Source organism: Mchenga conophoros, linkage group LG5, assembly GCF_057382185.1.
Source record: "Mchenga conophoros isolate Kocher_MC1m ecotype Shallow Benthic linkage group LG5, M_conophoros_male_GT1.1, whole genome shotgun sequence".
Classification (NCBI taxonomy): domain Eukaryota; kingdom Metazoa; phylum Chordata; class Actinopteri; order Cichliformes; family Cichlidae; genus Mchenga; species Mchenga conophoros.
Window position 1 is genome coordinate 14074493 of NC_140530.1, and position 24115 is coordinate 14098607.

The 24115-nt window shown below is 39.8% G+C and overlaps 1 protein-coding gene across 2 annotated transcripts; it reads right to left on the bottom strand.

The window, feature by feature from the left end:
• Positions 1-17154: 17154 nt before the first annotated feature.
• On the bottom strand, positions 17155-24032 carry myorg (myogenesis regulating glycosidase). Of its 2 annotated transcripts, none has more exons than XM_085273465.1 (3): positions 23874-24032; positions 21514-21891; positions 17155-21331 (listed from the first exon to the last, which is right to left on the bottom strand). In XM_085273465.1, exons 2-3 carry the CDS (start codon positions 21774-21776, stop codon positions 19540-19542), a joined length of 2055 nt encoding a protein of 684 aa, XP_085129591.1. In that variant the 5' UTR covers positions 21777-21891; positions 23874-24032; the 3' UTR covers positions 17155-19539. The 2 variants fall into 2 exon arrangements, with proteins under 2 accessions (XP_085129591.1, XP_085129592.1); XM_085273466.1 differs by having other exon boundaries at positions 21514-21915.
• Between the last annotated feature and the right edge of the window lie 83 nt (positions 24033-24115).

Genomic DNA, 24115 nt, shown 5'->3' on the forward strand with positions numbered 1-24115 from the left:
AATGTGAAATTGTGAATGGCAGTTACCACAAATAGCTTCTTCAAATATTCACATGGATCACTATTATTTCAAAATTTCAGCAGTTTATTATGTGCGATCACGCACAACTGAAGGTGAATGTGGAGATCTACAATTTACCAATGTGCTAAGCTGGTCATAATTTTAAATGGTGTAGGTTTCACATTTCACTCCATGACCTCCATTCCTCTTTAGTAACCCTCTTTTTGTCTCTGCTGTCTAAAGCCACCAACATCAGAGGCAAGGCCAACATGGGTCAGGGCCAATCCCTTGCTCTGACGGAGCATAAATGTATTACCAGCGGGCTGAATTACCAAGGGATAACACGGCGTGTCGTGACATGCCACTGTGCATCACACAACAGGTTCAAACAGGTGGAAAATGTATTCAGAAGAGAGGAATAAAATCAGCCTCTGTCAGAGTCACACCTTTAACACAATCTGTATTCAACTGTATCTTATGCTGCGAGACAAGCTTTGAGCAGCAGATTGGATATTAGGGTTATGGATTTTAAATCAAATAATGACACTTATTTATCAATGAGAGAAATTAGCACAGAAACAATGACAAATTCTGCAAAGTCTTCCAACGTTAGTATCATTGTGCTTTAATATGACAATACTGTGATCTTACCCAAAGCCAGTCAGTCTGCTCACCTTTGTCATCAATGCAGAAGGATCAAGACTTAGGAGCAGTCAGCAGTCAGCTGCGCTTTGGAGGTTTAGAGCAGATATTCTGTAGTAAACAGTGCCTTCCACTGATTCATATGAGAACTACACTGCTACGACAGCCATGTACAAAAGATGGAACTCCAGATAACAGGTGCTGAGATTATCATAGTTACCCAGGGTCCTTTATTTTTTGGCTAAACCTTCTCCTTGCCTTTGTCCGTCCATAAACCCAGCAGATCACGAGTGTTGCTGTACATCTCTGACACGAGATAAAATATAAATAACATGTAAAGGAAATGTGTGGTGAAAATTTGATTGTAAATTTTAAGCAGGTCTGTCTATATAATCGGTGTACTTCTATCCACGCACATGAACATGTAGGCCTTCTTACCATCAGAAGCAGGATGAAGTGTTGAAGCATGTCTCTGTGAAAATCTTGCCAGTGCTAAATGGTGTCGTGATGCGGACGGCCCAGAGACCAAGGGCCAGCCGGAGGACAGGTGGCAAGCTAATCATGTGGAAAATGAGAGCCTGGAAGGAAAGTGTAAGGGTGGGGATAGGAGCTGATGAGGGGTGTCCACCTTGTGCTCACAGGTCCTGGCCCGACTGGGAACACGACCAGCTCTGCGATCCTCCGTTCTGTATGCCAAGTTAGCCCCCATTTACACCCAACATTACCACAACTGTATTATCCATCCAGTGTTTCTCACTTGACCCCCCCCGTGTGACCCTCATTAAACAATTTCACAAAAAATACCTCAGTAGGTCATTACACCAACATAAAGAGGATAGGTGATACATGGTTAGTGTACAAATGCAGAATTCACTGCATGTTCATTACACAAAAAAAACCTAAAAGCAATGTGAAAAGTTGTTGCGTCTCTGGCCTCAAACCTCAGCTAATAGCTGTGCAAGTAATGTCTTATAGAGATTTCTTATACTAGCAGCGATGTTAAAGGGAGACTGTAAATACGAGTGGATGGGAGTCATTCCAACCAGAAATGCCATTTATTAAGATACTGCAGCTTTTATTGACTACAGGGCACTGTAGTCACAATAGTATTAATTAAAGGTTAATGATGAATAGCAGGATGTAATACTGTGAAAAAAGCAGCACCAGAAGATAAGCTCTGAAAAATCAGTATATATAGATTCAAAGAAATAACAGTCCAAAGTTTAATCTTATTAGCAAACATTAACTAGACAGTATTAGCTAATCTGTTGATTTTTAATACTTTTGTAATTCAAAAGGTGCTTCTGATTTTGTGGTGTAATCGTATCATGTATACCTGATGCGCTAAACATTATTTTGTTACAGATTCAGCATCAGTTTGCCGAAAATTAGTCTGCAAATAGCTTTTATTAACTTTTAGTAAATAACAAAGGTTGTTTTGTTTTTTAGTCATACCCACCCATAATGGTTGACTCGAAATCAGAGGTGTCAGACTCGCACCAGCCGTGCTAGTAAAACTACTGCCTAATAACCCATTAAAAACCACCTCCAGATTGTTCCCCTGACTTTCAGTGTAAAGAGATTTAAGTGCACATTCAATAGATGAGATGTGTTTTTTTAAGAGAAAGTGCTATTTAAACAAAATGTCTCACTTTTTTTCACATTACAAAGGAATGCTGCAGTAAAAAAAATAAAAATAAAATCTAAGAAACGCTTCAGTGCTGTTCACTGGGTTTACACTGTAAGAAATAAAGAAAGAAGGGACAGGAATTAACAGTAATTTCTAGATCAGTATTTCCCAACCTTTTGGAGCCATTTTTGCTTTCTTCGGACTACTGCTCATCTGGGTCGGAATTTTCTCCATGACCCAGGTCAGATTGACAACTTTTTATTTATTTATTTTTAATACTTATCTATTTCTCTATCAAATATTTATCGCTGCATTGTCTCACCCACAGCATGGCCATTATGTAATTTCTTCTTGGACTTCTTCTGTTTTACTGGCAGTTTTACTGGCCCATTTAATTAGAGCAGGCAGTTGTACTGCCCTCTAGTGGAAGAGCATGTAATTAATCTGCCCGTTACGCCGAACCAGATAAGCTTCAACGGCACACCTGATCATTTCTCACGGCACACCTATGTGCCGTGGCACAGTGGTTGGGAAACACTGTCCTGGATAATATGCTATTTTTTATATATGGTTACTTTTCCCATTGTTGTGTACTTTTTCAGTGTTTTCTCTGTAACGTTGCCGATCTCCGACTGTATTCCCATGTGATGTCTTTGTTGTGTGTGCAAGTCGGGGGGTCCTATTCCTCTGCGGGGCAACCTGCATATGGCCATTAAAGCATTCATTCAATTCAATTCAATACTGAAAAAGGGAACTTTTCTGTTAAATTGAATACTAACAACAAAAATCAATACATTTTCTTTCATTTAATAGTCTATCTCTTACTTGGTGTATGACTAGGCCATGGATTGCCTCCATATCAGCAGGAAGTCTGCAGAGCTAATAGATTACAGTTAAAGGTTATGATTTAAAGCCATCGTCGTTTTCAAATCTACACATTTTTCAATGTGGGCATTGTGTCATAACATCGGTTTTAGATACGGGCGACACGGGCGGTTGCCCGGGGCGGCATCACGGGCATCGGCAAAAAATAAATAAATAAATTACTCATGCTGCCCCGACATCATGCCAGCGCATATCGGGAATGTCGTAGGCACCGATTGGTTTTCTATTGCCCATTTGCTGGGAGTAAGGGCGCCCTCCGTTTGCGAGGTGCGCCTGCCGCTTGCTGCACAGGGAGGAGAGGGCGTCTAATAACCAACTCACAAAATAAAACAAAATTAAAACAAACCAACAAACACGAAAACACCAGACATTATGATACAGACTAATAATTAGCACCGATGTTTTTTCGAAATTCTATACGCGAAAAGTGAGCGCGAGAGCCCTCAGTGCGCCTGCTTGGTAGTGATGTGCGGATCGATCCTGAAATATCGATTCCTCCGATACCAGTCATTTATGTTTTAGAATCGATTCTCACATTAAAATATCGATATTTTAGTAATTTAGGGTAAATTTGTAGTTTACCATTAACATGAACACAGTGGAAAGTAACCATATCATTCAGATTGTCTACATTCGAAGGAACTACTTCCTCTTCCGCCTTTCATAGTAATGTGCGAAATACGGCTGCATAAATGTCTGCAGCCCCTTGGCATGCGCACTCACAATAATGGCTGAGCGTAATTGGAGTCATGTATTTTACCTCCACAAACAGCTGAGCTGGTTTGCGATACATGTGGCAAAAAAGTGAGGTGTTGTGGCAACACCACTAACCTTGTCAAACACCTCAGAGTCAATCATATCACAGAATACGAAAAGCCTATGTTGAGGCGAACTGAAGAGGAGGAGAGGGACAGGTGCTGCTAGGGCGAGACAGACGTCTCTCATGGAGTCCTTTAGTGCTGCAGGCAGGCAAGGTGTTCAAATAGCGCACAACTTCAGTTTTTTTATTTCTATATGATGAACTCTGCATTATTAAGTGATAAGAACAAGTAATCTGTTGTCCTTTAATCATTATGGCACTTAAATTTGAGATACAGTAAATAAAATAAGTTTTTGTACAAAGTATCGGTATCGGATCAGTATCGTTGATACCACCCTGAATTTTACTTGGTATTGGATCGGAAAGGAAATCAGTGGTATCGCACATCACTACTGCTTGCTGCTGAAGTCAAAGTAAACTTTATTGTCATCTCCGCTACATACAGTCCAGTATATAGAGACACGAGACAACGTGGCTCCAGTTACAGCAGTGCAAGAAAACAAACAATAAATATAAGAAGAGTAAGAAAATAAATATAGACTTTAGGACTCGGGGTAAAGGATCAATAACAATTTAAAATTTATAATTTACAGTTTGATGATTTAAAGTCTCGCACACAACCTGTCGACAGGGCAGGGGGGCGGCTGCTTCCAAATAGAGCACATTTCATTCATAATGTTGTAAATCCAAGCCCATTATGTATTCATGATTTGAACCCTGGGTTGTGCGAAATCCCAGAAATAAACTCTAGACAAAGCATATCTGTGAACTAAGGTGTAGGTCTATTAGGTTATCTTGTGGTGATCCTCGGGTTGGGGGACGGGTGTTCATACTGGAGTGCAAAATTAAAACCAATGGAAGATGGACAAGAAAAGTTCAAAGCCATCAGGTGCTCAGTTTAGAAAAAATAGAAAAGAAGAGGAGGAGAAACGAGCAAAATATACAGGTAAGCGGACGTGTCATTGGATAATGGCAGGTCATCCTGAAACAATCAGAATCAGAATACTTTATTAATCCCTAAGAAAATTATTTGGGTTACAGTTGCTGAAATGGTAAAAATAGTAACAGTAACAGACTAAACTCCAAACAATACATCATGTTACAGATTTTACACATTTAAGAAATAGCGCTAATATATACAGATCACTCAGTTATAAATATTAAGGATTAACAGAGGCGATTATAAATAAATATCAAGAAAATTGACAAGAATATTACAGAGTAGAAAAGTGCATGTGTTCAGCACAATATTACAGTTTTTTACAGACGCTAGGACACATTTCTCAATACTTACGTCACTTTTGCAGAACTCCTCACACAGTGAGCACAACAGAAGTCTATGTGGGCTAAACTGAGGATCAGTTATCATTGTTTTGGCACAAAATGCATTCAATGACTACATCTCTCAAATTTCATGAATTATTTTCTCACTCAGACACAAAAACTGCCATAAATCTTTGTACGTACAGGACATTTTGCATGTACTTACATACTGTTTTCAAAACTGTTAAACTTATGGCCAAAACAATAACACAATGCAAAACTTGAAAAGACAGCAAAATCCAACAGCAATATTTTATTGATACATATTTTAAATCTAAAAATGCAGTTTAACCAGCCACAGCTTATTCTCATTGTAGATGAACATCTACACAGGTGTTACTCCTTCAATTTTTCAACTCCTTCAATTCTGGCATGCCAGAAGATTCTTTCCTAGGTGTATTGCCCTAGATGACATAAGATGTGATGTGGATGAGAACCTGTGGCCAAATGGAGAAGACCGAGTAGAATAGCATTACTATTGTATGTGTATCAGTGGATGATGTGTATACAAATTCTTGTATTTTGGGATTACTTAGTGCAAAAAAATAAAAATACATAAACAAATATTAACGAATTCTGCATGATGTCTGATTCATTCCAGTAACATATATTGAAATTATAAACAGAGATGTGTCCTTGTTTTACACAAGAAAACACTGTGTAATGCTACATGTTGTTAGTGTTTTTTAGGTCATTGTTTTGTGGGTGACAAAGTGTGTTTGTCGGCTGTCAACCTTTGCTAGTGTTCTGGAAGAATGAGTTTATTTGAGACCTGAATAAAGTGTTTTGGTAGTTGTAGTGCATTTTGAATGTGAAATGAACTGCTTTGCCAAGGTGAGGGTCAGTTAGGAGAATTGTGTGAAGAGTTTTGCAAAAGTGACCTAAGTATTGAGAAATGTGTCCTAGCGGCTGTAAAAAACTGTAATTAGTCATTGTCAATTCTTGATTTGTCCTGTTCTCATTGTATGGCGGATAATGATGGCTGTTTGGTAGCTGTTTGCATACCCTCTCTCTCTTCATGTATGTGTGTTTCTCTGGTGAAATTCAGTATGGTTCCAACAAGTTTTATGTTAATGTACAATCCATAATATGTTTTGTGTGTGTGTGTGTGTGTGTGTGTGTGTGTGTGTGTGTGTGTGTGTGTGTGTGTGTGTGTGTGTGTGTGTGTGTGTACAAATATATTTGATTTTGTTGTATTTTGTAATCCCGGATGTTGTGCACCTTTTCCAGCATGTGTTCGTGTGTCACTCTACTTGCAACCTTCGTCTTGTTCCTCCCATGTGCCAGATCATCACCATCGCCAGTACTGATTATTTCAATAAATTGCACTATTAATACAATGCAAGTCTTGTGAACTTTCAGTTTGGGTATGTGTCTTTTTAAATAATCTCATCTTGTGTGTGAAGTTATTTTACAACCTATTCGCTGGTAGTATTCATCTGTCATTGTAATGATTGTTTCATGCCACTTTATTGCAATACTTCTTTTTGGCCTCAGTGGGGCACTGTAGTGAGCTGTAAGGGCAGAATAGAGCAGACAAAGAAAAAGCATTACTTTAAAGTGAATAAACCCTTTCAGAAAAACAGAGAGTTTGTACCTAAATACTCCACTGTAAACAGCAATAGCTTTTTTGGTTGGAATCAGATTAAAGACAGTGGTGAGATTAAACAAAAACAGTAGTTTTAAAGTAGTTAAGTACTTTTAACACCCAAAGGAGCAACCTCCAAAGCGGAAAATTAAGCTAACGCTAAAGTGCCAAAAACTGCAGCTCCCCTAGGTGCCACTAGAGACTGGCTCAAAAGCGAAGTCAGTTCCCATAGGTTCCCATATTATATGGCCAGTTTTGCAACAATATTGACCTCTATGGATAGTTTCTGCCCTCATAACAACAGTATTGTCCTGTTTCTGATCTTTATTGTTAGGTAGTTGCTAGCCGACATGCATAAATCAACCTTTGTGGATATAGATAAGACATTATTACGGAAGAAATAAAATTGTTTTTCTAAGGTGCTGTAGGTGAAAAACACTACAACTGGCTCATTTCAGCCTGATCACAGGTGTTTGCTTGGATACACAATGTCATCATAAGATCATATATTGATTGATACAATCAAGCCTGATATGTACCTCTATGACAATTTTGGTTGATTAGCTTGTGATGTGTTAGAAGAGTTTGCAAACACATACACAGAGATATTTTACATCATATCAAAAGATAACTCATCCACCTGATACCTCAGTTAGGGATGTGGTTGATTGACAGGTGTCCTAACATAGGCAGCTGCAGGCCATTGGTGTTTGTGTTTTTGGTATTTTTTGGAGCACTTTAATTGCTTATCTAACTAATAGTATGGTATGCTGTGTGCTACAGACCTTTCAAGAAGTTTGTTTTTTGTTTTGGTGAGTCAAATTTTAGTTTTTTATTAGTCCATTACTTCGCACTTATGTGTCCATGTGTTGCAACCATACAGCTTCTGAATGCAGATTGCTAACCAAGCTTAATAGTGTTAGCTACTGCCCTATACCCATACCCATACATAATTTCAAATATATAATTTCATAGATAGATAGAGTCATGTATGAGTGCAACTTTATTTAAGCTAAAATAACATGCACAAAAGTACAGATTGAGCCAAGGTTGAATGTGGTAACTGAAACGTTAATTCTAGTATTAGAATGTGATACATAAGTTATTAAATGGCTTTAGGTAAGCCTGTATTGGTTTAATTTTAAATACCTCCAATGCATTAATTGTGTAGTCGTGAATGTGAAAACAGGATGTAATGTTGAAAATGTCATTTCTAAATAGATGTAGCTCGAAAAATCTCAGATAGTAGTTTTCTCTCAAAACGATCTCAAATGTCAAGCATAGTGAATGTATTCCAGAGCCCACTTTGAAGAAAGTGCGACAGAGAGCCACGATGTTGGAGCCATAAAAGCTAAAACATCTTCACAGAGCAGAGGACCACAACAATGTCTGTCTCCTGGGCTAGCCCTTCTTTGAGAAAATAAAAAGGGCTGCAGGGAAGGAAAAACAGGTCAATATCACAGTGTTTTTCAGTGGGGAATATTGCTGTATGTGTTTGAATAACATCCTGAGGGGAAATATTGATCAACACTAGAGCATGAAAGAGAAAGCTCCCTAAATGCCTTCAAATTGTTCCTAAATTGCTGTGAAATTAATGCCATTCACATTATGTTATCGGCATTTGGTGGGAGGAAGTGAGATTCTTGGGTGAAATTGAGTGTGTTGCATTTGCAAGTATTGTTTTAAATATTTATTTTATTGTACACTTGAGTGCTTAAATTCAGACTATTACAATGTTAACCCAAATGGTTTTTATTATAACTCTGTAAATCACCAAGCATAATCCATATAAATCAAATCTGATCATACTTTTCCTCCTTTTTCAGTTCACCTTTTTCCATAGTGAAAAAATTAGCTACATTATTAAGGTTTTCTGATCCATATAAATAATAATGTTATCGCTTGTGTGATCGGTGAGAACAGCGGCGCTACCCCTTCTGCCCCACAGAAGAAAAAAAAAACACTCTAGCGTGATGACACCAATTGCAATTTAGATGTAGTGTCACACCCCTCCAACCCCACACCCACCCCTCGACTTGGGAAGGCAGAGGAAAATTAAATCACGTAACTCAGGGGTTTCTTTTTTAGTGCAGAACCCCAAATTAGAAATTTAGTCTCTCATCCTACGATACAGACTCATTAATATTTATTGGTACTTTTACTTTGTGGGAACACACTAAAAGTAGAGCTGTGACCCACTTTGGGCCTGATCCACAGTTTAAGAATACAGATTATGCTCCATTTTAGATGCAACTGAATGCTAGTAATGGAGTGAGAAGACATTAAATGTAAAACAAATGACATTAAATCCCTTTAGTGAATATGACAAGTATATTATAAATGCCAGGAAACTAAGAGATGCACAGAGGAGAAAAAGACATTTCTTGCTTTAGAAAGAAATGTCTTATCAAAGTTGCCAGAAGGGGAATCAACTCCCTATCCATATGTTACATACGGTGATGTTCCATGACATCCATCCTGACTCAGACACCTTTTAGCCAAACTGCAGTAACACTGTTCTGCTTGCACATCCATCTGGTCCAGTACTACCAGTGGCAGCCAGAAAACAGGACAGTAACATGAGTTAGCTGCAAAGGTTGCTAAATATAAAGAGAACAGTCAGCGCAGGTATTTTTACCCTTTTAGAGTTCAACACCACTCACATTGCCATAATATCAGGAGCTGCGTGGTTATAATGAAGCATGTAAAGTGTTCTTTCCGAAATAAGGTTTAATGGCATATGCATCACGCCAAGTTGAATGGAGTGTTTGGCTGTACTCTGAGCAGCTCCCTGTCTGTTAAAGATAGATCAGCAAGCAAGATGAGGAGAGAAAATAGCATGGGAAACAGGGGAAGAAGGCGAAAAGCCTTTTTGTCCCCGTCACCCTATTAATTTGAGGAGAACGAGGAAATGCCAGCAGGATTAAATGCATTACTCCGACGGCTTTTTCCCCACTTCTTTTTTTTTTTTTTTTTTTTTTTTTTTTACAAGTTCAAATTAAAGGATGGGGTGGAAGGAGGGGTGGGGTGGGCATGGAGGAGGGTGGAGTAAGAGAAGAAAGGTGTTAATTGCTTGCCAATCGATAATTCTATAATTACTTTGTGACAAATGGCTGGTTGGCGGTGCTAGGGTAGGTTCAAAGGAGGGTGGGGAGAAGGGTGGTCAGTGGGTGTGGATGTTAAAAGGGATCGGCCATGATCAGGAATGGAAATATTTGCTTTTGTGCCTGCAAGCCCGGCTGCCCCAGGGATTTGTGACAGAGAATTTATGCCAGGTTTAAGCGCGGAGCTGAATCCACCTGGGGCGGACGTCTTAGTGGGGGGAGTGCATGTACACACATGCATGTACTGACACTCAGGCTACGAGTCTCGGCACAGTTTACCTGATATTTCTCCTCAGGCTGAGTGAGTCTACACGAGACAATGGCCAAGGAGAGTATAAAAGCATATTAAAGACAGGCTGGCAGATTATCATTTTTGCACCATTAAACTGTCACGCCGATTCAAGAGGAGAGAGGGCTGTAAAAGGAAACCTGGAGAGAGGGGTTTGAATTTGGCTAGAAGACTTTGAGTCTACTAATGCCTGTCACAGTTCACTATTTTCCAATCACAGTTTCATTATGCCAGCCAGGCTTGAAGTGATGGGAGTCTCTTCGAGCCGTAGGGGGAGCTTTAGGCAGACAGCAGGTGGGCTATCTGGAGACCTGTACAGGTCAGGGCACCATGACACCTGGCGCCCCCTAGCTGCTATGGCTGGGCGGGGGAGGGTCAGCAGGGCCAACAGGAGATTGATGGCCCACCTTCATTCATGTCAAATCACCTGTCAGCACGCCCCTGGCACTGAATCCATTTTGTTCCAAGCCACCATTAACCTTGGACCACTTGGATTCATTCCTCGTCTCCGTGGACCAGGCCCCAGCAACCTTTGTCTACTTCAGCTGCCAAACTAGTTACTGGCTTTAACTTTTATCATGTGCACTGAGCTTCCATCAATACGGTTGACTTTTAAACGGTAAACATTGAGATGTGTTTGCAGAGAAAAAGCAAGACTTTATTCATTCTCTGAATTTGGGAAGACTTCAAAAAGCCCAGTGATGCAGTAATTGATGACATCAATCTCAGGGCCGTTCACCCCACACCCCCTTACTCTACATAGTTTTGGATATATCTACTGTACTGTCATTGTTACATGCTGTTTTAGGATTTGATATTGTATGCATGATCCATCCATATATGAAGCATGGTTATGAGCAGATGTTTGATCATTTCACAGGCCTATAAAAGGGCGATTGGGCTGCCAGTGGCCGCTGTAATATTGATTGATGGTGGGCAGGTGGGGGCCACAGTGCTGCCCTCAGACAGACTCTGTTTATTTATACAGTCTGCCGTCTGCCCACCTTATCCACCACAGGGCTGCATTCAGTGAATTTACAGTCGTAGGGAGGAGAGAGAATATGCTAATGATGCCGCGCAGCCCTGAGAAGAAACAAAACATTTTCAATTCAAAGTTTTCCACACCATACTATCAGGTGTATCACATTCAATCTTGAATGCATGTTCAACACATAGTGTGGTGTATACAGTAACCCAGCTCTCCACAGTACCAAAGCAATATTTGCAACTCTGTTCCCTGGGGCATACATAAATTGGATCCAATAATGAGAGGCAGTAATGATTGTCTGCATATTTGGTGTTGATTTTCAATTATATATTGCTGATATTATTGTCCTGGGTGCTGTGCAGTGTGGTGTTAAACTGAACTATTGTGTAGAAATGGATTCAGTGTCATATGCAAAGGAAGCACTGTCTTTAGACAAAATTTTGCTGTAGCCAGCCTCTTGCCAAGCTTATTCAAATCAGTAATCCGCGTGACCGGTACGCATGCATTTGCAGCCTGCGAGGTGCCGCTAAAACTTCCACTGTTTGAACAGAAACTAAAACAGAAAAAGAAAATCAAAAGGTGCACATAGCAATAGCATAGCGCACTGTATATACCCTATTTCAGTGACAGAGAAAGATAAAATGAGAGAGAGGGAGATAGTCCTCTCCACACCATTAGGGATGCTGAATACTGAAGTCCTTCTTCAATTCTAATTTTCTAAGCTTTGAAGGAGCCGGTGGTTGGATGTGGGCTGCCTCTCAGAGCATGTCTTCGGTTCCACTGAGCACACAGTAGCTTAGGGATCAGCCTGTGTCTCTGACAGGAATGTGTGCCACTGAGTGTTGGCCTGTCCGCTGAACAGAGCTGCGAGCCTCAGATCAGTGGCATTGGCTGGCCTACGGGTTGTTCTTTATGGCTGTGTCGCTGAGTGGCTGGCTCTCTGCTGTGCACACGGCAGCCCTCCAGATGGATGCTGGGACAGCGGAGGCCACAGGGCTGAAAATCCCATCAAGCAGCAGTTCCAGCCCCTTGCACTGAGAAGATGAAGCGCACCGGCACACCAGGGGACACAGGCCAAACCCTTCTGCACCTCCATCACCCTCTCCCTCTCTCTCTCCCCCCCAACCCCAATCCCTTCATGTACCTCTTTCCTTCCTCCCTTCATCCCTCTGTTCCCCTTTTTTCTTCCTTTTACAGGAGAAGACTGCATGCCCAACCAGCCAGAATATGGAGTGTGGCCCTTGGGGTCTATGGCCCTTGCTTGTTAAATAAAGGAACTGACTGGCTGATTGATAGACCCTCAGCAGTGCCTGCACCTCACATGTTTCCCAGTTCGCTGCCTCATATATGAATCCTTTGCTGGTCAGGCCTGCGTTAGCATTTGTTAAATGCACTATTTGATGGATGGCACCAATTTTCCTCCAAAACCTAGATGAGCCACCTAAGCACCTTTCCCACTCCCCTGGTTTCTTCTCAGGTGAAGCCCATGAGCGTGAGGGGACATAAGTGTGCTAAAACAGTATCAATCAAACAAACTTGTGCAAGGCTGCAGCGGCGACTCAGTGTTTCTTCAATAACGCATGTTCTGCCATGCTAGACAATTCATTCCACCTCTTACCCCCACCGAGGCACAGAGGAGGTGCCCTGTCGGCTGTCTTCACCTAACTCCTTAATTAGACAATTCTGTCACTATTTTCTTACAGATATTACACAATAATTTATTACAGTATACTAAAACATAGGAATATTCCATTAAGAGCTTAATGTATTTTTCAGAACACTGCTAAAATGCTATTTATCAGTACTGTGAAGCTAAAGGTGTTGTCAGTTGTTTGTTTTATATGATCAATGGTTATTCGTCTATCAGCTATTGATTCAGTGCGTAACACAAATCCCAAAGAAAGCAGAAAAAAAGGAAGTGCCATGAAGTATATTAACTTATTAAAGTTATTCAATACATAATTGGTCTTGCACACTGTGCTCTACTATCACATCAACCCTCAAGCTGACAAATCTTGCTATCAGCACTGACTATGTCCCTGTAATGCCAGAGGCATGCTCTGAAATCGACAAAGGCTGCAGAGGAGTGTCAGCCTGATGCAGTGCATCGAACAGACAGGTGAAAAAGATAAACAGATGCGAGACCAGTCTCTGGGGTGTTGGGTTCATTTGTTACCTAGCGAGGACAGACATATTCCTGTCAGACAAGCCGTGGCAACACCAGATGCGAGGTCATTCTAGTTACAGAGAGAAAATCTTGGGTTAAGGACAAAGATTCTCACTTCACACAAGAGATGGCCATGAGGTTTTATTTCCCCTGTGGTCATCTACGATAAATGCTCATTCCACATTTAGCTCCAAGGAGCCAGAACGCTTTTTTAATAAAAGTGAGGCTTATTTGTCACTGTCACCTCCACAGTTCGGTTACTATGGGTGATCTGACAATAATTCAGACAAAGTACGTTCACTTAAAATTATTTTTGTGAATGAGTGACCTTATTTAGAAATGTATAAAACATACGATTCATTAATTACTTTTTTTTTGTAGTGGTTAATTAACAGTAAGTCGAATAATAATATTTCAACAATATATGCAAACATTTCTGGGGGAAAAGACAATTTTCCAACTTAATTGTATTTCATGTAATGTCCTTTTTGCCAGATTTTCTCAACAACTGGATGTAATAAGCCAAGGAATGTCTAACATTTTATAAGTATTAGGTTTTTCTGTGAGAGAGATGTTTTTGATTTAATATACAGAGCGCAATCTATAATGAATAGTATGCGCTTTGCTGCGTAGGACAGAGAGCAGACACACTGAAGTCTTATAGAGGATATGGGAAGGTACTTGAGACACACTGGCTCCTAACCAGAACAACTGGCGTCTCTCCTCTGCAGATGGACACACAGGTGGGCTCACAGGTGGAGAAGGAAGAGGGGGAGGGCTCTGCCAGTTTTGTGTCCTTCTCGTTGTATGTGTGCGCGCACGTCTGCTCATGTGTGCAAACGCTTGTGTGTGTGTGTGTGTGTGTGTGTGTGTGTGTGTGTGTGTGTGTGTGTGTGTGTGTGTGTGTGTGTGTGTGTGTGTGTGTGTGTGTATAGGTGCAACATCTGGACCATGGTCCACTGACATGTCAGCAAAAGGTATCATCAGTGAAGCTACACTGCACCCTTCTGGACAACCGCAGCAGCACATGGCCTAAACAGTCTTCACGTCTAGGTTCGTTTTTACTGTCGGAAGAAACTTGATTAAAAGCTCTTAAGAGAGCTTGTTTTATTTAAATCTTTTTCCTTTTGTTTTTAACACATTAAAATACAGTGAACAACAACATTTAAGTATCTTTAAAAATATATAAACACACAGCTTTTGGAAACCTTAAAAGGTATGTTTCCATACACTGAACTAAGTCTTAAGATAATTCATTAAACTGGTATTTCTTCTGCATACAAGCATCTCCACTTCTAATCCTTTTCCAACCTTTCTCCCAGAAATCTCTCAGATGGTCCTAAAGCTCCTAAAGATCTTACATAAATTATTGTTCAGTCTATGAAAAGATAGGCACAGCCAAACAATATGATTGTAGAAAGAACACTGACAAATAATATTGATCCGGGGAGCGCACAGACAGCTAATCAATGAATGTATGTCCTCCCTGCACAGGCTGCAAGTCCAGATCAATTTTGAAGACAGATGAGACATTGGCAAATAAAGCGAAGTAGTTCTGAAGCATATCCCGCTGTTGTGAAATGGAATAAATTCCCAAAACATATGAAAGATCGACTCTAGCTATGAGGAATGGAGATGCCAGACTGTTTGAACTCAGAAAGAGCAGTCGTGTTTTATGCCGTAATTGTAATAAATATTGTGGCTTCTATCTCACAGTGTAGTAAGTTTATCTTTCTTATTCTTGGTGTCTAGTCATACACTTTTATATCACTTGCTCTCTGGCCTCACATCATGAACCACCTGATGATTTATTGATCTGAACACAGCCTCCAAATAACCCGCAGAATGGTTTCATCACCTTGTCATTATTGCCCCATGATGAGCAGGTTTCAAAAAGTTGGAAAAGTCCCTCAAGGGTGTCTCTTTCAATATTGAACTGATCAGCACATTAGTTTTCATGTATTGCAGACTTAAAAGAGGTTATAGGTTGTTACTGGCTTGCTGATTGCATGGTCAGCTTACTGACCTAAATTTCACATTATTTTTCTTCCATGCTTGTATCCTTAAGATTTTATTTATTTTGTGTGTAAAAAGTCAGACGGGCATTGTTGGGGGATTAAAAACAACTGTCAGGCATATCTAACAATTTAATATTGATTTTTTTTTCATGCAAAAGGTCTTCAAGCACAAAATATGACAAGCCTGGATTCTTTAAAGCATTAATGTGCAAGTTTGCACCACCTTTCTTCAACACAGCCTGAACTCTTTCAGCTAAACTTTCTGGTAAGCAGTCTTCAGAAATAGTTCTCCATACTTCTCGAAGGACATTCAAAGCTCTTCTTTGGATGTCGGCTGCCTTTTGTTCTGTTTTATGTCAAAATTATTCCACACTGCGTCAAAATGTTGATGTTTGGGCTCTAGGGAGGACAATTTATCTATCCAGGTATGCTTTTACTGTACTGTCAGTGTGTTTGGGATCATTGTCAAGTTTTTAGCTGCTGCCAATTAGATACCTTCCAGATGGTGTTGCATGGTGGATCAAAATCTGGCAGTGCTTTTCTGCATCAGTTTTGCCAAGATCCTGAGACCACTGGATGAACTGCAGTCCAAAACCATGACAGAGCAGTTGTTCTGTTGTTGCTCTGCAGACACTAACTGCTGTACATCTTCTGACCTACTCCATACATTCTGACAATTTGAACTGAAAATTTCATATTGTGATCCATCAGTGCATCAGACTCGCTGCCCCTGGTTTTCATCCCAGTTTTTGTGTAATTTACCATGCCTCGGCCTTTTCTCTGTGTTCCACTTGCTTAAGGATGGGTTCTTGACAACCCCCTTTAAACTGAGACCATTTCTGATGAGCCTTCAGAAAAAAGTAGATGGATCAATTGAAAGGCCAGATGCATCTCATGTCGTGTGTAAGGTCTGGATTCTTTTCCTATTTCTTAAGAACATGATTTTTAGACACTCTGCTGTAATTTTTTAGGCCAGTTGCTTCTTTTTTTCTTGTTGCAAAAAATGTATTTTATGCCTGTCAGCCTGTGTTATCTTTGGCATTTTTCATACATTCAACAAATTCTGTTTTTCTGCAACAAGCTGTAGCAACAAAGTGCCTAAAGATACAATTTAGAAAAAGGTTTTGTTTTTCGGTTCGTGCCAAGTTGTCTGTGTAGTGAACACTGGTGCATCCCTTGAGTTATGTGTTTTTTTGTGCTTGAATGATTATAAGTCAGAATTATAAGAATCAAGTGGCTTAACAAACAAAAATATATTCCAGTGAAAAACAGTCACAAGGACTGGACTGAAACCAAGTCTGACTCCTTGGAAGCAAAATATAAATAAATAAGGGATGGCTCAAGACTTTTACACAGTGCTGTACATTCATACAAACTGGCATTGGATATGCTGCCCTTTCACATTGGGGAAGAAGAAACCTTCAGTCAAAGATTCAGCTTTCAGTCTTGTTATGTGGCAAGATGGTCTTAGACAGAAATAGCCTTAGAGATTGGCTTGGCCCAGATGCTAAGTGAGAACAGCTATAAATAGGTAGAACAGCTGTGATGTCAAAAGGCAAAAACAAAATTCAGTGGATGTCAACATAGAAGCTACATTTCAAATGGCAAAAGTTCAGCATGAACCCATAATAGGTCAAAAACAGAAACCATGAGAATATTTAAATTAATCCACAGGAAGTCAAAAAGGGACATCATTAAAGTTGATTTATCCATTTATTCAATTTTAAAAGGATTTTGAATTTATGTCAAAATTTAAAACAAATGACAATGAAACAGACAAAACCAATAACAAGGTTGGGTTCTTGGATAGCCTTTGATATGCCAGTCAGAGGAATATGTTACTTAACGTATTCTAGTTTGACGAGAAGATCAATATCTGTTGCACCTCTTGATAATAGCATACATGATATTACATACTGTACTTTGATCTATAACGGTGTTGGGGGGAAAAAATAAATAAATGGACATTTGTAGCTACATAGTGAAAAAAATGATAGAAAAGCCTGAGGAGCAAAGACATCGTGTTCTGCAACATTAACGTTACACTTCAACCCATTTACACATCACAAATATTACCTCACAATCAATACATTCCCATTTCCAGAAAAGTTCAGATGTTGTGTAATATTTATATAACTGCAAGATACATTTATATAAAATTGCGCCTTGTGAGTTGTATACATCTTTTTTTAAATTAACAGTTGAGCAATAGTTTTAAGCAACTTCTTTTATCAACCCCGTTTCTTGAACTCAGAAGACCAAATGGTGATGCAAATTAAAAGCAAAATGTTTTGTCTTTGTTTTCCCCTGACACATAATTTCAGCTGCTCAAAACCTTGGTCTCCAGTATAGGCAGGCCAGTTTAGCACCAGGACTCTCCATGATCTTACTGAAATAGCCAAGGCCTTCCCTTAAAATAATATTAATAAAATAAAAATAAAAGCCATACATTGCCCAGAAAACTGTGTGCAGTGTTCAGCATTGAGTAAAATGTCATTTAAACTGTGCCCTGCTAATAGGCAAATGAGTACAATTTTAACTGGCAAGAACACAGGACAGGTTTCACTTGTCTTCATTCATTTTAAATGAAAAAAAGTAGTGATGTGTGTGGATCTTGCTTAATATTTTTTTTCTTCCTTGAATAGCAGAGATAATGTGCATTAACTGATACAATAACAATGTTTTTGGTCCAGTTAGTTTAAAGAAGTGTCATTCTACCACCTCCAATTAAATATGGGCCTGAAGTAATTAGCAAATAGTAATATTCTCTTCTTTTATTCTCCTTACTCTGTATTGACATTTCTTTTAAAATAGGGCTGTGATAAATGCATTTTTAAAAAAAAAAATCGAATAATCACTTTGCAAATAGTTATTAATAACAGGCACATCACTGCCGTTTAATTAATCAAACAAACCAAGATTACAAATAAAATCATTGTAGCATTACAAGTGATTATTAAATTACACTAAATTTACAACACCTATCATTTTCATTTTTTTAAATTATACCAAAAAAATGCTACAGAACTGCTTATTATTTTGGACGTGGCAAACACTGCATAAGACATGAAAGTATTACTGCCTTTTTAGCTGCATACAAGCTTAGCCAAGATCATTAAAAGAACTGCGAGATACTTCAGACGGCCTGAGAAAACCATTACCTGAGTCAGAAAGGACAACATTCAAAGCTTAATAAAAAGGAGTCTCGTTCTTGTCTAAGAGTACTTACATGACTCGGTGTTGCATTAGTGAGAGCTGTGCACTTTGCAATGATTAAACCTCAAGCACTGATTCTAATGAATGAAGCATTAAAGATAACTTCCTGAGAAGTATCCAATAACGACACCCCTTCAGTCGTCCTCCCACCACAGTCTGTTTGGCTTAAGCTGAAATTCAAAGTGCTGCGAGGCTCAAATAACAACTTTATAGCATTCACTGGCAATTAAGCTTAACTTCTTTCACAGTTAGTAAATCCCCTTTTTAACAAATGTCTCAAGTATGTGGCTTAAAGCAGCACAGATAGTTTTAAAAATCTTACAGACACACAAAAATATGCTTAACTAATGAGTTTTAAAACATACCTTCGTTACTGTAAAATAATAAGTGGTTTGGCACATTAGTCTTGCTAGATCTGGTAAGACAAGTAGCTTATGGTGGCCATTGTTGGCTAATATTGCAAGCATACAAACATAAAAGATCGGTGTCTATCACATTTTACCATTTACAAGATTAATTCTGCCAGACACCAGAAGTTATACGATTTCAGTTTAAATGACACTAAGCTATGATTCATTATACCATAAAATACTAAAGACAATGTTGTAATTATTAGTTTAAATCAAATTGGGGAGAAAAAAAAATCAGCGATGATGAGATTTTAAATGTTTTTGAGTGACAATGTTCACATTTGTAAAGTAATGTGCTGTTAAAATTTTAATTTCTATAAAATGAAATAAAAAACATTTTTCCCCCACAAATCTGTCCATATAACATCCATCCACCCATCCATCAATAAAAGGACTTGTGAAGCTTGTCCCACAAGCAAATCGGAGCGTAAAATAATCAAGACTGTTATTTACCTCCTGCTACACCCAAAGAAAATAGGCAATTTCATCCAGGTCTACAGGATAGTCTGTGAGGTGCAATGGTTCCTTGATATCAAATCTCTCCCCCTTGTAGCTTCTCCAATGGCCAGCTGGGAGGTAGATGTCTCTCTCTTGCTTTCCAGGCTCTAAAACTGGGGCTACCATGAGGTCATCCCCAATCAGGAACTGGGAGTCAATTTTATAGGCTGTCTCATCACCTGTGGCAATCCACCACACTGGTCGTATGATTGGGTCCCCAGTGCTCAGCACCTCGCTGGCCAGCTCCAGGACCCTTGGTGCCACAAGACTTTCATGGAGGGCGGTGTATTTCCGAGCAATTTCAACTACATCATCGCCGTACTCCCACGGTGGAATAGAAAACTGCATAGAGGGCATGAAGGCTGACAGCTCCAACCAGCGGATATAAAGTTCTCGGTCAGGTAATCCACGATTTCCATATGTGCGGTTCACATGCGCATTCCCTCCAATCATATCTGGTAAAATGAACTGGTAGCCCAGAATGCTGATGGTAAGCACTGCAGGAATAACAGATTTGAGACCCAACTCATACCCCCAAACTGAGTCTCTGTCAATTGGTCTGAAAAAGCAGGATATGTTCTGGGACTGGTAACCACTGCGCGCCTCAGCTCTGTCATTGTACAGGCTTGCCATTTCTGTGTAACGTCTTGTGAAAATACTCGGGTCCCGAATGGATTCCAAAGTCTTAAATTTCCATGGTAAGTAGTTAGCCTCTCCTGCCTCAAATTTAAAAGAGGACACCCCATACCTGGATCGCAGTGAACGTAACTGGGAGGCAAACCAATCACGGGTTTCAGGGTTTGTGAAATCCAAGATGCCACCAATGCCATTCCACCAACGCACTAAGGCTGACAGTTGGCCTGTAGGTTCTCGGACAAACAATCCCCTCTCCACACAGGTATGGAAGTTTTCTGAATCATGATTAACAAAAGGGTGAATCCAGAGAGACACCATAAAATCATCTGACTTCAGCTTATGAAACATAGCAGAGGCATTGGGGAACTTAACTGGGTCAAACTCAAAGTCCCCATAGTGGCGGGAATAGCCATCATCCAGTTCCATTTGGCTACAATTGAAGTTATACTTGCGAATGTTCGCAGCATATGTCAAAAGCTTTTCTTGGTCAATGTCAGTTTTATGTAATGCCCATGTTGACCAACTGGGATGGCGAAACATAACTTCGGCAGGCACTTTGTTTGGCTTGTTGAAGTATCTGCGGACCATGTACTTGTGTATGGATGTTACATCCGATCCCACACAAACTCTGTAGCTAAGTTCCGCACATGGCATCTCCCCTGGGTTTGGCTTAAAGGAACTATCATTATACCGTGCTTGGAAGTACATGGTCTTCTCTGTGTCATTCCAACCCAAATGGAAGGGCACAGAGTTATTGATCTTGATGGCAGTGGCATTAGATGAAATCCAGTAACTCTCTAAAATTCCACCAAACTCATCACGATTCGAGTAGATGTCACTAGTAACAAATGGTTTTGGAGTCTGTTGGCCAGAAATAGAAATAGGCCAGTGTTGAACTGCTGACACTGCGCCTCCATACCAGTGTGCAAACTTGTATGTCATTGCATGCTCTACGGGAATATCAGGAACCACTTCCTCCCAGCGCACACGGTAGCATTGGACAGTATCCTTGGGCCGTACTGTCTCAATGAAAAAAATCAGTTTTCTGTCTGTGGTGCGGACGCAGCTCAGAATCTCACCTTCTTTAGAGCAGGAGTCTAAATCAAGGGTCCCTGACCTGTCAAGATTCAAAAATAACTATAAGCATTATCTCTTTACACAAATCTCACATTTCTGTTAAATGACAAAAAGTTCAGCACATATTTAAAATAATGGATTTGTATATCTAAAGGTCTCATTTTTTCTGTATATGGAAACTTAAATAGCAAAAAAATAAATAAAATAAATTGAAATACCAACCTGAAATCCATTCTGAAAACGATAGACCCTCCCTGGTTTCGGATGATGTAGCCATCTTTATTCAGATCCAGCAGCTCAGTCTTAAGCAGTTCCGCTTTGCGTAAAGAGGCTATGTAGTAACACCACGCAGTCACAGCTGCAATCACCAGCACTAGCCCGATTACTCCAGCTCCAACTAAGGGTCGAGTGTCCTTGCTGAGTTTCTGCTTGGGGATAACATCTGTAATTGTGCCCCCCGCTCCACCTGGCACCACTTGGTACATGTTTGTGCTGTTCAATGTGCAAATCCCAAAGTAGCTTTTCCACAGATCATCAATATGTTTTACAGGAAACCTCTTCTGTTTGACACTTGGAAGCTTGTCACATCTGTTTTTCTTCCTGCCATGACAACGATATACCAGTCTTTTAAAAAAAATAAAAAATTGGTGACGATGCAATATTTGTAGATTTCATATTAACACAGTATTTTGAGGAAATCAAACTTCAATTACTATTTTGATTCTTTATAAGAAAAATGTGCAGGTGTTTTAGTGCATTCATGTTTCTTTCAGTAGCAAACAGTCAGAATATACCAATGAAACTATCAAAGGACCTCCAGGAAAACAACCCCAGCCCCATCGGTGCTCTCAGTCCTTCTTGTTTCCCTGTCAGTTCAAAGCCTCCACTACATTTCCTGGGTTGTCTTACATGCTCTGCATTGCTGAACAAAGTGATTTCACAGCACTTAAAGGTATTAGGCTGTCAGAATGTAAACTTTAAAGATGTGTTTGAGATTTAACCAAACAAATCTACTGCCAATTACCCATAAAAAAAATAAGTAGATGTTCCCAGCAGTAATTCTAACCTATGAGATCAAAATTGAAAGAATACTCATTTGTATGTAAGGAGGCGCAGAAGCAGAAAAGGGGATTTGGGCCTTAAACCTCTGCCAATGTCAGGAAGGAAAGTAAAGAATACTAAACATTGTGTTCTATCAAGCCCAACAAACCAAAACTCCAAGTAACCCACACATCATTCGGTGCAAGTTTGACAGCAGAGTAAACAAGTCTAACAAAAAGAAAACAGACAGAGATCCATTTGTAGTGCACCTCCCAGCGAAGGGAAGGCAGAAACTCTTATGGGTAAACTAATTAATGGCTGATGTTAGTTATTGTGGCTTTAACTAATCAGAGGAGATCTGATAAGAATGCACAGCCGATCTAGCGGAGTTCAGTCCTCTCCAACTCAGCTACATGCTCACTAGTCCTAACTACACTTGATGCTCATGCTCTGCCCTGGCAGCAGGGGTCGATAATAAACAAATGCTGGCTATTAATTAGCAATCTAATTGACTGATTCTGTGTTCAACCAGCCCTGGTATAGATTTCCCCCAACAGCAGTAGTGATAACATAAGCCTATCATTAATTAACAGAGAACTAACTGCTGGTAGCTCTGAGATTCAATCAAGCTGCTGGACCCAGTTAGGAAATTTACCAAGAAAGTCAGAAGATCATTTACCATTTCTAGGAGTTATTTCTTCTTTATTGTAATGGAAAACTACAAGGGTGGGTTTAAGAAGTTAACCTATGACAGTTTGTGATTTGATATTGATCATATCAGGCTGAAACCAACACTTTGGTCAACATTAATAGGTTTTTTCCACCAAGAAGTACCTAATTGTTTCATCCACACAATCCTGGAAAACTGTGCAAGAGGCCACAGTGACATCTTTCCATTTCTTACAAATATGCACGTGTGTGTAGACCAAATGATTTTTGCTTAGTTTTATGGAGCTAAAATTTAAAAAATAAAAATAAAAATGTGGCCAATCCTTTCTGCTCCAGTTTCAACGGCTTCTCACAAACAAACTCAAAGTTTTCAAGTACAGCATGTTCTTCTTCTAAAAGCTTTACACTGCATTTTTTTTTGTTTAAGGTATTATCAAGAGGGCTCATATGCACCATTTCAGCTGATTCACTATCTACCATCACATGGAGGAAAAACAAACAGTGAAGTGCTGATCAAATCAGAGCAGCCGTGTGAGAAAGAAACCCTCCATCAGTCTAAATCTAAGCTCGTGCGTGTGTGCAAAATTGACTGTTGTGTGCTGTGGAGTTTTTGCTTATATATCTGTCTCTTATTAACTGCATAAATCGTGCACTACAGACAACAACAGCGCATTTCTAAGCATGTCTGTGTCTGTCGATGTATAGAGACCAGTCGTTGGTTTTGCGCCTTAGTAGGTGGTACGAGAAAGAAGAAAAATAACACGTAATCCATGTGCACTATAATTTTCGCTCACACTTGTTGCCCTTTTCTCTTCGGTTTGTTAGATTTTAAATTACATTTATAGTTTATTTTTGTGGGTTTTTTTGCCTACCGATCAGCAGCAGTCCCCCCGTCGACTCAAAGTACAACTTGTTTGCTTCTGTTCACACAAACAGCCCGTGAAAGGAATCAAAGCGTGCTGCTGGGTCTCCGCCCTGCACACGTCCATAAACGCCTGGGAAATGTAGTTCAGCAGAAAAGCAGCGCTCTGTGTTTTCTCATTCTGCTGCGCATGTGACAGTGTTGCATGCAAATTACGCAATACTTCACAAAGAACCCGATGAACCTAAAAGT

Coding starts and splice junctions, on each gene's coding strand:
- myorg (XM_085273465.1), bottom strand. CDS start 21,776: ATGTACCAAGTGGTGCCAGGTGGAGCGGGGGGCACAATTACAGATGTT. Junction 21,332..21,513: donor GTTTTCAGAATGGATTTCAG/GTTGGTATTTCA, acceptor GAATCTTGACAG/GTCAGGGACCCTTGATTTAG.